This window comes from Balaenoptera ricei, chromosome 5, assembly GCF_028023285.1.
Source record: "Balaenoptera ricei isolate mBalRic1 chromosome 5, mBalRic1.hap2, whole genome shotgun sequence".
NCBI classification, from domain to species: Eukaryota; Metazoa; Chordata; class Mammalia; order Artiodactyla; family Balaenopteridae; genus Balaenoptera; species Balaenoptera ricei.
The window spans coordinates 123,986,386-124,001,816 of record NC_082643.1 but is presented as its reverse complement, the minus strand read 5'-3'; the positions used below and the strand labels follow the sequence as shown (position 1 = coordinate 124,001,816).

The 15,431-nt window shown below is 34.8% G+C and overlaps 1 protein-coding gene across 7 annotated transcripts in view; it reads right to left on the bottom strand.

Annotated features, from left to right (window-relative positions):
* The window catches only part of BLTP1 (bridge-like lipid transfer protein family member 1), a 204,629-nt gene continuing 189,198 nt past the window's right edge, over positions 1-15,431 (bottom strand). For all 7 annotated transcript variants that reach the window (XM_059923532.1, XM_059923536.1, XM_059923535.1 and 4 more), the window contains 12 exons: positions 15,255-15,392; positions 14,288-14,545; positions 13,137-13,287; positions 12,561-12,718; positions 12,252-12,444; positions 11,819-12,036; positions 8,613-8,864; positions 7,715-7,918; positions 6,373-6,567; positions 5,823-5,957; positions 3,097-3,262; positions 1-731 (listed from right to left, as the gene is read on the bottom strand). In XM_059923532.1, the coding sequence (XP_059779515.1) occupies positions 515-731; positions 3,097-3,262; positions 5,823-5,957; positions 6,373-6,567; positions 7,715-7,918; positions 8,613-8,864; positions 11,819-12,036; positions 12,252-12,444; positions 12,561-12,718; positions 13,137-13,287; positions 14,288-14,545; positions 15,255-15,392 (2,285 nt within the window). In that variant the 3' untranslated portion in view covers positions 1-514. The remainder of the gene's footprint in view (positions 732-3,096; positions 3,263-5,822; positions 5,958-6,372; positions 6,568-7,714; positions 7,919-8,612; positions 8,865-11,818; positions 12,037-12,251; positions 12,445-12,560; positions 12,719-13,136; positions 13,288-14,287; positions 14,546-15,254; positions 15,393-15,431) is intronic.

Sequence of the window (15,431 nt, the reverse complement as noted above, 5' to 3'; positions counted from 1 at the left end):
TACAGTAGTTACAAACAATACTTTAGTGGTATGTATTTGTATCACAATTACTCAAACTGTATACAAATAGGTATTTATACAAGTCTACACTTAAAAAAAGAAAAAGCAATTAATGTCCAAAAAAAAAAGTCACATTATCAACAAAATTTTTTTCTAAAAGTTATGGCCAATAACAAAGGAAATTCACAGTTATTCTGAAAATATTTTAAAGATGCAGGAATCATATTGCACATAATACAGTTATAAACCTTACTGAGCAGATGTGTATATTTTAATCTAGTTTTTCACAAAATTTACATTATCATGCAATACTTCACTGTATACAGAATGGTGGAACTAGAATAAACAGGTTAACTTACAAACTTTTAATATAATGGCCACAAAATTAGAATTTTTTAAAGTTATATTTAAAATAATTTTACTATACAAAAAAAAAAAAAAACAACCCCAACACTCCAGTGTAATAAAGCTTAATGGACAGAATCAAAATTTGTTCACAGATCAAGTTACATTTTTAGTGTTCTTCTTTATCTTTTCCTTTCTTTTCCTTTTCATCCTGTAGTGCAGTACCGAGTTTTTTAATAAGAACTGACAGAACCTTGTCCAGTGGGTCCATGACTCCTCTTTGAAGCCACTTAGGAATAGTAGTCCTGGCATGATGAAAGCCCAATTTTTGAAGAATATAATCAACGCCTACTGGATCAATTTTTCTTCCAGTCCAAGAAATTAATCTAAAATAATAATAAATTATATTATTAAGGAGTACGGTGCCCTAGCACAGTCCTGAAGGTAGGTTCAAGACAAAGTATTTTCAGTAGATGCAAATGATTATCTAACCTTCAATTCCTGGATTCACTGTAATAGCACTCAAAAAATGTGTGAGCCTACACAGCAATGGCGTTTAGTGAATTTCATCGTGATTAATTTATTTTAGGCCTCAAGTTACATGGTCATCTTAAACCTTTAAAGGACATCTGGCTCATTCTAAAAGATGGTATTAACTTGATGGGGGGAATCCTTTCATGATGTACACATATATCAAATCATGATGTGCACTTAAAATATCTGTTTTGTCAATTATACTTCAATAAAGCTGGGAGAAAAAGGCTAAAATTTACTGTGTTTGCTATGTGCTAAACATGTTTGAAGGAAGAACCATTTTCTCCCTATTCTTTCTATTTTCTTCCGTATAGAAGAACAGCATTAGTGAAACACTCCTGGTCTTTCTCTGCCCCCTTATTGATGATTTATCTGATTGGCAAATTAACAGAGGAACTGAGTAGTGTAGTTCAGTACCCTCCTCCGTACCTGCTCTTCAGGAGCCACTCATTTTGAACTGTTCCTCCATGCCATAGGTTTTTCAAGGACAGGCCCCTAAATAGTTAGTTAGCCCAAGACTGTTCATGGCTGCCTGTAGCTGGGTGAGTACACAAGGCTGCTGACTGCACAACTCTAGCATCCGTCTGCCCCCCACCTCCTACTTGAGTTCTGCATCATTGAGACTCTGTAGGTAAGTCCACACCTAGACTTTGTAATACAAAGACATTGTTGCTTGACACCAAACCACATTCTGTTATCAGCTTTTATTAAAGCTGTAATTCTGATTTCCAGCTGCCTCTTGCTGTTTCAATTGATCCTGAACTTAGGTAGGGAAAAGGAGGGTATTAAGCACTGGTCTGGTAAAACTCTAATGGTTATAAGCTTTTTCCATTAATTAACTCATGTAACCATTGTAACAACCCTGAAAGGTAGGTAATACCATTTTCCAAATTTTTCATATGAGGCACCTGAGGCGTTAGATCCTTTGGCCAAGGTCACTCAGCCACTACGCTCTGTAGCTGGGCTTAGAGCCGGAGCCCTTAACCACGTGCTCCACCACTATATTGTATCGCTTAATCTCTTGACAGGTATCTAAAATATATATATATATATATATATATATATATATGTTTATGGCAAATTTAACTTTTTATTCTCATTTTAAATTAAAAGATAGTCAATTTCATTATATTTATTGAGATTTACATATACTGAACAGTTTTCTGTATTAGGACCTTTGCAGTATTTTAATATTGGCACTTAATATTTCTCATGAATATATGTACTATTAATAGCAAAGTGTATTATTGATTTGGTTACAACATATTTTATTAAACACAAATTACTAACACAAAGTCACTACTTTCCGCTTATACAGGAGTCCACTGAATAATGGAGATCTTACTAGCTTGGAATGATTTTGTGGCATAATTATATCTGAATAATAACGTTGTCTAAATGAAATATGTATCATTCTGCAGAATGTTGTGCTGGACTTTTTTTGATACTGTTATTGCATGATGGACAGTTATAATTTGATTAACAAAGCAGATGAGAGGAAAGAGGAAAATAATAGGAAGGTTGTGAGTGGTAAATCACACACAAGGACATACAAAGCAGGTACCGCTAGTTACAGCAGAAGTTTAATGTAATTAAAACTAGAAAATACTTTGGAAAGTTTGATATGAAAACAATGTGATGTCGCTGGGGTTGTGATTGTAGTAGAACATGACACAGTAAAGGAACCTGAATCTGACAGAATTAAATCTGACATTTCAGGATGGTTTTATATTGCTTAGTATGCAGACAGAAAGACACTGTGACACTGTAGGTTCTATTACATTGTCATGACATATGTGAGAAATTGTAATGGCTCCTTAATGATGATGTATGACTTCTGCATCTTACAAAACAGTTTATTGTAGCTACCTCAAACACCTGAAAATAACATCCTGCTGAGATGGTGAAAAAATAATAGCAACTGCAAAAGTGGAGTTACTCTCATTTTTTACTGATTAACTGACAGGATGTCATGTCACACACTGGATAGCTAGTCAGCACGGAGCTATTCTCAGTTGTTTGTGCTTCTTTTGCCCTGCTTAGAAGCACTTACAAAAGAAAAAAGGGGCAGCAAAAATATCAGAAGCTGTAGAGGTTATAAGTGACTAACATAAAAATATTTTTTGGTAAACCATATTTAACCTGCTGCATTATTTATAACCTTTTTCTCATAATAATCTCATAGGAAACAGGTAAATATGTACACCCACTCCTTACCTAAGAGTGGGTTCTAGATGCCATGTATTGCACATAAAATCTCTCCAGTCCACAGTAGTGTAAGTGATGCTATCTTCTCTGTCTTTGTCAGAGGAATTTTCGTCATGAATGATAACTGGACTTTTCTGTCCTGGTCGAGTAGATAAAATCCGAGGTGGAAAAATAGCTATAAGGAAAATGATATATTAATATTGCAAATACGTATCTCATAAATTTATTTTAAGTCACGAAATGAACAAAGTAATTGGCTCCATTTGTTTTTATTTATAAACGGGCCAAAGCCTCATTTAATTACATTTCTTAAAAAATATTTAAAAATAAGCCATAAGTAAGTGCCAATTATTGGTATTTCTTGGAGAAAGACAATATCGAAGTTATTTTATTCTCTTATAAGAATTAGAAATAACATGTCATCATTTATTTTTGAGTAATAGCACATGTTTTACATGTATTTGTGTGCCTAAAACATATGGTAAAGAATACTGAGATTTATCTGATAGCAGGCACAGGACGCTGAAATTGACAGTTGTAGGGCTCCTAAAAAAATGCCTGTAGGTGGATGACTTTTTAACAGCTTTTTTGAGAACAGTTCACTTGTTTAAAGTGTACAGCTCAATGGTTTTTTAATGTTAGTGCCTATATATATATATATTTGAACAGCTGTACTAACTTAGGAGTTTTTTAGGTAAGCAGTCTTTTCACTCTTCATAGTTGAGTACTCAAATGTTTTATGAAAAATGATGTCTTTTAAAATTGGCGATCATAAATGATATATTTAAAATTGAATCTGGGACAAAAGTAGCTTTCATATGATCTTTAATAAATACAGCATTTCTACAGGGCACAGGTTTTCAAGACACAAACTGGGCATAAAGTAATGATTAATATGAAATATGATATGTATTATATAGCTCTGGTTATAACTGTTAATTAGTAGTGGGGTAATATATTGATTGGGAATGAACCTAGGAATGAAGCTGTACTCTCACACCACATCGGAATACAGATGTCTTCAGTTATTGCCTGGTCTGTTGCTCTGCTTTTGTTTATTATTGATGGTGGTTACAGTACTACAGTTTATCTGGATGTTCTAGGAATATGTTGATTCCGCTCTAGTCTTACATGCTGTTAAGAATTTTCTGAGGCATGTTTATATTTATTTTGCCCAACATTACTTGCTTTTAGTTTTTAAAGACAAAATATACTTACAGCTATTAAAATATTTTATTTATAATTAAAATCCCCATAAGTAATAATCTTGTTACTGTAAGTCCGATAATCAAGTCCCTATTTCCTCTTTTCTCATTGAAATAATGTCTTACAACAATTTCTATAAAAAATACATTTTAAAAGAAATACACACAGTTCATGACAGGCCAACACAATATTTCATAAAGTGACAAAGGTTCCACATAATACCTGAGGGAAAGAAATCTGGCAGGCATTCATACCTAGGTAGACTAGAAAAGAATTCTGCACTTCACAGCTTTATCTAGAATCTGTGTTTCTCCACATTAAGTTTAAATATTAAGGCAGAGAGAAAAACAAGAGGATTAACAGTGATGGTATACTTTGTTGCTCTATGTGAAGACTGGATCTATGCATATTATACGTAACATTTCCTATTATATGCCTGCAGTCATTTCACTTGAATGGCTCATAGATTTCTCCCAGCCATCATTATTGCTTTCACTCTCACTGAATTTTTGGCACATCTAGATTAAATAGTAATGGAAGAGCAATTCAATTTATGTGTGCTATATTTACACTCTTTCCACATGGTCTTTTGATAATCTGTCTTTGTTTTCTTCACTCAAACATTCATCATGAAGCTATTTTGAAATATCTACAAGATAAATTTTATATTTCTTTCTTCTTGGAAAACATGAAGCAGTTATTATAGTGTGACGAACAAATTTCACCTATTCGAAGCAGTTTTTTTTAAAAGCACATCTGTTGTTTTTACCACTGTATATTCATATAGTTGCACAATAAATATTTATTGAGTGAATAAAGACCATATATTTGGAGAGCATTCCATATCATGACATTTTAAACTACCTCATTCTTTTAAACAGCTACAGAGTATTCCATTTCATTGTATGGACACACCATAATATATTCAGCCAATTCCATATGGATATTAGGGTCACCATTATGTTTCTTAGTGGGCCAACATTTAAGTTTCCAGTGAGTAGAACCAATGTTAGCTAGCTCATGAAAAACAAGACACCACTACTGAGGTCTAAATATTTATAAAAAAAGATAATGTTCTGTACATTCTAGACAGATATATCTTCTTATTTAATTCAGTTTTCCCAATTATGTATGTAACTCTTGCTAACTTTATTATGTAGTTGTTTCTCTAGTCATTTCACTTAGACTAGCAATATTTCCTCAAAGAGGTTCTCTTTTCCAACTTTGTGAGACTATCTTACTAGACCTGATAATATACAGAACATATATGGAAACATTTTGTAAAGTATAAAACACCATTCAGTTTGAGATATGGTTAGAAAAAAATGAAATGTACCTGGCAGATACTCAGAAAGTCTATCACATAGTCTTACTAATATATATTTATTGATATTTGTAACTCATAGAGGAAGGAGATACATTCTACCCATTTTATCACTAGACCATAAAAATCCATATAAATTGTAGTGAGAGCTGCCTTTCCTGAAGCTTGAAAGGAAAAAAAACCCCAAAAACAATATGCTACCCACCTTTTTCTTTTTCTTTAAGATAAGCTGACACTAAATCATGAAGAAACATGATGAGCTCGGCATCCATCGTCACACAAATGTGGTCAGTGAACTCTGTCACCACACTGCATTCTACCTTTGGCTTCAGGCTGGCGTCTGCAATGGCAAAGTTCTTTTACAGTAAAAGATTATTGAAATAAGTCCCTTCCTCTTCCCATTAACAAGGGATTTACATGGGTCCATGTAAATGCCTCCACTTAAATGCAGTTTCTGTATATGACTTAAAGAATGATGATGATAGTTTACTAAGCACTTTCCAAGTATATGCCATTTACTCATAAAAACCTGATGAAGTCCTAATATTAGCCCCATTTGAGGAGAAAGAGGCACAAATGGAGTAAATTATTTGCCAGAGGTCATATAGCTGGTAAGAATATCAATCAATTTGAACCAGAAGATCAATTTCTTTATATTATATTACAAAAATAACCTTCAGGGAAAAAAAGAAGTTTGAAGATCCTTTAGAATTTCTTAGTTAACTTTAGAAACTAAAGATTGTTTTTCCACATACTCTGTAATGAAGGTTCTTGTGGTTCTTGAACATGAATAGATTTAAAGTCAAGCTGCATCCTTGGTAACGCAAAGATAGTCTCTGTTTCATGATTGTAGCTAGAACACCCTCTGAATCCACTCAGCAAACTAGAGCTCTTCACTGTAGTGCTATTCTCAGTGTTATTAGCATCAACATTACGAAGCAGGTTTAGCTCTACAAGCATAATGATAAAGACGATAACAATCAAACCAATAGGCATTGATAAGCATATAGCTTTCACGACATTGATACACAGAACTTTTATCATTTCAAAGAGCTGGAAAATGAATACATTTAAAAAAGGCCATATTTAAGCTTTGATTTTGAGACTAGTTATATGCCACTATAGATATAAACATGGACAAATATTTATATATACATACATATACAAATATATATCTCACTATTCTCAATATTGAAGCTTTATAACATGATTTTGGATAAATCCAGTAAATTGTGTTTTTTTGTTTCTTGAATTTTGAATATTATTCTCAATTGAAATCGTATCTGAATTTAATGAAGGCGAAGTCTTAACCACTGGACCGCCAGGGAAGTCCCAGGAGGTCTTTTTTAAGTAAAACATTCAAGTCTTAACATGTCCCAGTCTAGTCAGCTTTTTAATACAGATGAAATGATTGGTAAAAGCAGTACTCTAAACTCTAACACAAAAACAACCGCAGAATAAGAATTTTCATGACTGAATTACTACAAGACCGGTGAATCTAATTTACTTCCTTATCCTGCTTTGTTCTGAGAACATTTTTAACAGTCTCTGATCCCTAGGGTTGCTAACAACTATTTTCCATGAGGCCCAAGCCATCTTCTTTTCCATTCTGAGAGGATTAAAAAAATGAATAAATTAAAAAATGAAAATGAATTTAAAAACTTCGTCAAAAGCACTCTCTTTAAACTTATGACTTCATAGGAATACTAATATTTAGTTTCATTTTATTCCAGCTATCCTGAACCTTAATTTTTGGTATTCTATTACTTAGTTGTATAATAACTTTCCCAAACCTCCAATGTGAACATTACTATAAAAATATTTTTCCAATTATAATAAACTTAATTTCATTTATTTAAACCGATTTTATTTTGAATGTTTTCAGTTACATCTAAAATAATTTTAGTCCATGAGATGTTGCACTACTAGGGTGGTGAATCATGTACTAATATTGCTACTTAAGGCAGCTGGAATAAAACGAAAATTGTTTAAAGAAATGGAAATTCTCCCTACACTTAAATTCTAAGCACAGTCAACAGAGCCCAAAATAGAGAAAACAAAACAAAATAAATCTCTCCAAAGAATCAAACTTTTAACCTTCATTTCTTGTGGCTGTAACGTAATTGAACCATTCTTTCACACTTGCTACTCCATGGGGTGGATTTTCATGGCGACGCCTTGTTATCTTGGTTATTGTTGCCATAGGACTTTCCAAAGCACCGCATGGTTTGGTAACCATGGTATTATGGCCCAGATGAAAATCCAGTGTTTGTACAATATATGTAGAATGATCACTAGCGCCTAGAGGGGGGAAAAAAGTTTCTCAATGTAACAAACTATATTTAGATGCAAGAAAAGTTGTGGCCCCAGAGCAATAGATATAGCTAGGTAAGTCATACACAGATAGAGAAGGCTGTAAAACTAAGGAGTACATAAGAGAGAAAACAATTCACAAATATTTTTTCTTTTAGTTATAACTGAATCTATCCCCAAGAAGATGAAGAATATCAACCATTTTTTCCTTCATCATTAAGAAACCACTGAGTAGAAAATTAAAGCTAAAAGAAACTGTAAATAGAGGTAAAAGCACAGCCTGCCCTTAAAAGTTTTGTAAAATAGTCTTGACTGGCAAGTAATTTCCTTACACTACCACTGTGTGTCGTCTTCTCTTCATGTTTTTATAAGAAATTTTTACAATAACTGTTATTATGACTATGGCCAGCCACAGCAACAAAAACTTTAATTGCCTAAGTAAGAAACAGAGTGAGATGGTAAGTTCAGAAATAAGTCCTTTAACATGTCCCAGACTTTATAGATACTGACTCATTGGCAGTGAACTCCTTGACATTGTCAGATACATGATAATAAATAGAGATGGATTTCAGAAATACCATAAGAAAAACAGATAAAAGATATGAGAAAAGAAAATTACTTTGTCATATATAATCATGTAAGAAGATGGGAAAAAGTGAAAGCTGAAAATGTGTCAGTTTACCATCTTCCCAGATTTTTTGAGCTTCGGTCCAAAAAGCAATATTTGGTTCCTCTAAGTGAAAAAGGGCCCATGATTTTGAACGGAAATTTGGACCATGAAAACAAGCTAGTGTCATATGATTTCCATGTAAGCTCATTGATCCTCCAAACTGCATTCCATCTTCCGGTAATGGAATCTGAAATAAGGATATGTGGCATCCTGATACCACCTTCAGTACTCCAGGCCAATGTCGATGATGAGCTGCATCGAGCACTGCAAGAAAACAAAAAACCACTTATCCTGAAATATCTCATGAACATCCTGAATGCTGGGTAGGAAGACAGCAGGTGGCTACTTTGTACAGCTGAAGTGACTCAGATAACGGATGAAAACAACAATTCAGTCCCTGGTTAACATTAAGCAGAGAAGCTAATAAGGATACAGTCTGGGAAAAGATGCTGTGTAAGGATGGCTAGAGCTCAGGAAAGTAGCAACTTGCTAATAATAATTACAACTAATGCTTCTGTAATGATTAATGATTTACAAAGTGCCCGCATGAAATTTTATGTAATTCTCACAGTATCTTTGTAAACTATGTATTTCATCTAGACTCTTCAGGTGAAATAGAAGAGGGGTTAAGTGAACCAGTGATTAGAAGGCCTAGAAATCAAAGGCAGATCCCTGATTTTAAGTACTGGAAAAAAAACCTTTTATACCCTTTGCTGCTCAGAAGTGAGGTCTGAGGACCAGCGGCATCAACGTCGCCTGGGAGCGTGTCAGAAATCCACTCTTATGTCCACCCCAAATCTACTGCATCAGAATCTGCATTTTAAAAAGCTCTCCAGGTGTTTCAGATGCACATTAAAGTTCAAGAAGAACTAATCAGATACACAGTTGACCACTGGACAACGTGAGGGTTAGGGGCACTGACCCTCCACACAGTCGAAAATCCACGTATAACTTATGGTTGGCCCTCCACATCCACACTTTCTGAGGATTCAACAAACCATAGATGGTTTAGTACCACAGTATTCATTACTATTGAAAAAAAATCTGTGCATGGGCCTGCACAGTTCAAACCCATGTTTTTCAAGGGTCATCTGTACAATTCATATTTATATTTCCCACTTATTCCAATAATATCCTTTTGGCTGTTTTCCACAATTCTCATTCTGGATCTAACCAAGGATCATACATCATGATCATGCAAGGATCATGCATTAGTTGGCATATCTCTTTAGTTTCCTTTAATCTAAGACAATTCCTTAAGCCCGTTTGTCTGTTTCCCATGACAAAGACTTTTTGGAAGAATCCAGGCCATGCATTTTTGGGAACACCCCTGTATTTGTATATATGTCTGATACCAATTCTAGTTTAAAGGAAATGCAGGGACTAGGGGAACAAGATAAATGAAACCACAAGGAAGCAACTGAAAAAGACCCAGAAAGTAGGATATTCTGCAGAACAATTGGCCAAGTCTCTTCAGCAAGTCAGGTCACTAAAAAAAGGACTATACTGAATTTAAAAATAGTAAAGGAACATAACCATTTTTAATCTGTGATCTTGAATTGGACATATTGGTTTGGACAAACCAGTTGTAAATATAATTTTAGATCAGTTGTGGACTGTGCTGAGGTGGCTAGAGGAGATAATTAGCACAATGGAAAGTTCGAGATTGTTGACTGGAAAAGGCTACAAAACAATATGAATAATGTTTTGGTAAAAAGTACATATGTGTGTGTGTGTGTGTGTGTGTGTGTGTGTGTATGTATATATACATACACACACACACACATGCATAGAAAAGTATCTGAAAGTATATACTCTCAAGTGTTCACAGTGATGATTTCTGGGTGGAATGTGATTTTTTTTTTTTGTTTGTTTTGCTTGTATATGTTTTCTCATTTGTTTTTCCAATGCACATGTACTGCTTATATGATAATAAATCATGAAAAATTATCCTGCTTCTGACTACTTTTCACTTTTACCACTATCACTCTAGTTAAGGCCACCATCGTCTGTTGCCTGGACTCTCAGAAAATCCTCCTTACAATGGTAACGTAAGTCTGTAGCAATGGTAATGGTAATTATTGCAGTGATTTCCTTACTTTCATTCTTAACCACCTTGGTCTGTTCCCCACACAGCAGCCAGAGTGATGCTTTAAAAAGGATTATTTTTTTAAAAAGTGAATCAAATAATATCAGATCTGTTCAAAGCTCTCCAGTAGCTAGCTACCCATCATATTAAAAATCTTATCTTTGGCCTCTCTAAATTCATGTCCAGTATTTTCTTGCTTGCTCACTCTGTTCCACCACAGTGGGCCACCTTAATGATCCTCAAACAAGCAAGTTTCCTCCCAACTGTCGAAGCTTTGCACCTTTCAGTAGCCCACTTTGCCCAGAACTCTCTTCCCCAGATCTTAGCCTACCTCTCACTTCAGAAAAGGTTTCCCTGACCACCCTTTCTCAAACAGCTATTCTCACAGTATGTATCACAGACTCTATGATCCTTCCCCTGCTTTGTTCTTTCTCTCAGCATTTCTCTCTACCTGAAATTATCTTACACACTTACTTAGCAGATTTGTTATGGTCTGTCTCTCCCATTAAAATGTAAGCTCCATGAGGGTAGGAATTTTTTCTACTAGTAGATCTCCTATGCCTAAAACAGTGCTTAAGAACACGGTTGATACATAATAAAAATTTGAATTACTGAATGAAAATCTGCCTAATATGACACAGGTAATAAATCCAAACTCAGACATTCTGATTCCATAGCCCATGCTCTAAACCAGAATGTGGTGGTGTCACATTTAGTATTCAAGAGCATGGAGTGTAGTTGTATGTATTAAACAGTCAGATGAACATGAGTAATGTAATGGGAAATACAATGTAAGCTATTCAGAATAAAAGAAAATATATCTAATCATTAGTTGTAACTTGTAATTATGTAATAAAGTAAGAATTAATTTGTAATGTAGTGATGTAATCTGTAATAACGGCATGATTGTAGATGAGCTGTGGCAGGGGGAGGAGATAATGAATGAATGACTTCCCAAATGATGGCCTCTAATTCCATTGGCGGGTAGGAAATTGGGTACTTTGCTGAGTGAGCAGGATAAAAAGCATATGGACCACTTTTTAAGCATGGTATGTAGATATTATTTTAAATTAACACATATTTAGTGAAAGATAAAGCATATATAAAGCCTTAGTCTTCTAACTCTTACATTGTTCTTGTGAACTTTTCTCTAGGTTATTAGTCATTGTCTTAGGTGGAAGATAAGGAACTGGTCCCCAGGTAGACAGAGCTCGTTTGCTGGTGTCAAACTGTTGAGTGAAAAATTCCTGCAGCTTCATTCCTATTTTTATCAGGTCTGGTGTAGTTGATCTTGATATCATTACTTGGAAAATATCCCACTTCAGATCTCCATGGACAAAAATTTCACTAGAGCATAAAACAGAATCTTTTATCATATATATTACAGAAGACAGTTTAAAAGCACAAGAAAAAGTCTCTTCCCCACCAGTTTTTCATTCATATTAATTGTATGATATAAAAATCACTGTGCAGGAAAAATGGTTTGTGTTTTCTCACTGGATGATAGAAAATATGTTGAGTAGTCATGTAAAGTACTGAAAAAGTAATATTTTACTAAATACCTTTTATCGGTCATGCTTGAATCCAGTGTATTATACAGATTTACTTTCCATTCATCCTGAAGCTTGAGATCAGCATTACTGAAGATACCCATGAGAATACTTGAGCCCATGTAATCAACACGAGCTTCAGTAGAACCCATAGTAATCTGAATTTTGTGACTGGGTTGCTGACTTGGATGTTCAGAAATATGAGCTAAAATAGAAACAATAATTACTTTTCACAGAAATGTCTCATGGGAAAAACTCATCAAAATCAATTTTCAAATACTTTTCTTCAACATATTGTTCAGTTGTAAAATTTCAACATACCAACCATCTCCAAAGCATTGACATCTATAGTCCCTCCAACTACTCCTCCTTTAGAATCTAACTGTGATCTTCCTAGACCAACAGACATGCTTATCTCTCGATCTCGATTACTTCCTACTGACAGCCGGCCCTGGCTCTTCAAACCACTAGTTGTCCAACTATAAAAAAGAAAAAGTGTTATTAATTAGACATATGGCTTCCCATGTCAATGAATTAAAACAGGAGTTAGATGATTTCAAAAAAGTTGGACAATGAAACAATACATTTCTTATAAAAACTATGGTAAACATTTGAATATTAACATTAATGATGAAGCTTTCTTCTTAACTAGAAAATTATGCTATTTTCCTTATCATTTTCTATCTTTTTAGAACACATATTTCATGCTGTTTTTATGTTACAGTATCTTTAGGATTAAACCATTTTCAGGATAAAGCAAGGTATATAATCTTTTATCTACTGTCTTCACTGTCTCAAACATTTCAGCATTAAAAAAAGGTTTTGAAGTGCTTTACTACAATTAGAAAAATTACAACTAATGATTAAATGTATTTTCTTTGTATCTGAATAGCTTACGTTGTATTTCCCATTACATTACTCATATTCATTTGAACGTTTAATTGCTTCAGGTTGATAGCAAACACGACAAGTGTTTCCCATGGGGTCCCTTGTTGGCTTGCTGCTTTGTTTGATTTGTTAAAAGGAGTTGATGTTTTTGAAAGTGAATCTAAAAATAGAAAATCAAATGTACATTCACATAGATGCTCAGGCAATTACAAAGCAAAAACTACTCATCACTATAATCCAGAAGGTAAAATTATGATATTCTTGTGTTAAAACCTAACATTTACTAGCTGTCCTATTGCCTCCAAAATATTAATAGTTACCATTTACTGAATGGTCAGTAAGGGTTGCCAGCCTTACTTCTTGAAAGCTCATAGTTCTGTATGACCTCCATCTTATATGAGGAGATTCTGGTGTGCATGGGATATAGCAGCACAGATCGTTTATCACCCTAGGATTTTCTTACCAAAGAAGAAAATCATAAGTTGCTGCTGCCAAGAAGAGAACTTGGAAGGCAGGTACCATTCTGAAATGCAGATGCTGGCTGGGGTGCCTGTCTTCTGTGTTCTTATGGACTCAGTATATATCCTGAGTCCTGTGTTGGCTCATTATACTCTAATCTTACCTTGTGACATGAACTACATCATTCATTTTATATACTTAGACACAAGTAGAGCCTTGAGCACATAAGAGAGTTAAAAAAATATAGTGTCTGAATAAAAGAATGACTGAATGAACGCAAAGATTAACTTTTTCAATATGGAGTTTACAACACTGTAGGTTTGTTTTACTTCCTGTGGTGCATGCTAACAATATGCTCATTCCTGTCTCCCTATCCCTTTTCTTTTTTTAACATCTTTATTGGAGTATAATTGCTTTACAATGGTGTGTTAGTTTCTGTTTTATAACAAAGTCAGTCAGTTATACATATACATATCCCTTTTCAAAGCTACTAGCCGCCCAGCTGTCTCTTCTGCTAGCAAATACTGTGAAGTGCTTTGTCTGTTGTTTGGTTTGGGGTTCCTCCCCCAACCCCGCATCTCCATAAAAACCTGCAAGAGAATAACTTCCTGCAGTTGGGGGCAGAAGTCTGGGAGTAACTAATTAAGATTTTTATCTTGGGGCCCCTGGAGGGCTACTGATAACAAGGAGAGCAGTGTTACCTCTTTGGGGAACTGAAGAATCAGACACACTCCTTGACCTTATGGAAGCTGGGGATTTTAGGCTCTGTGCTGCTGTCCCTGGTGACATGGTGCTGTTTGTCATATGCTCATTGAACACATTAGGCGACTGAGGCATGTGGGTGAAAGAGGCTGACTGACTAGGCTGCTCCCAGGTCCTGCAGTAAGCTTTTCTTGAGGATTCGGGGGAAAGGTGTTGGCTTACACCTTCAATGGAATCCGGTGTCCCTGGGCCAGATGCTAACAGAAAAGTAGACAGCAAAAACAAAATTAACAGGGTAATATCCCATGTTATAAAATAAGAAATTTCACCACTCCACCATTTCTAATCACATTTTATATTCCTTCCAGTTCTCTGACAACTGTATGATGTACAGTTTGCAAAGTACATTCCAGCATGTTATTTTTTTAAGTTCTCACAGAAACTCCATGAGATGGGTAGGACAGGCACTCTGTTCCATATTACAGATGAGGGAATAGACCCAGACCCAGATTTCTGATATTTTCTACTCTATCATGCTAACTCTGTCTTTCACTTACGCAGTGTAATACTACAACAATATCTAAGTCCAAGAGAAAAAATGCAATATGATAGCATGTCCCCAGTATATTCTATTTTCCATGTTTAACCATGATTAACTTGGTTAAATGTATTTCTGCGTTTCCAGATTTTACAAAGATTACAGGGTAATCATCACAGAATAAAAATCAGCTGAACTTAACCCCTGAGAGAGCAAGTATTTTGTGACCTCCAATGCTAGTGCATTCCCAGTGGCTATTTGCACATTAAAGGGGCTCCACTGGCATTTGCTGAATGAGTGAAAGAATTGCAGGGTACAAACTTACCAAGTAAGACAAAGTTTGTGTTATCAATCATGGATCTTGTTACTATTGTAATCAAAATGAAAAGCAGCCTAAGTATAATTTATAATTACATAAACAGGCTTACTTGGCAAATTTATAGTTTGGTCTCCGAGGAATAGGCGTCTTGCAATACTCCTCCTATACCAAGCTCTTGGAAATGCCAGAATTTCACTGAGGCGGCGCATATCATATTTAAAGGAAGCAGACCCTATATCACAAACAGCTGATACATAAATAAAGTTTGTTAGAAAACATTTCCAAA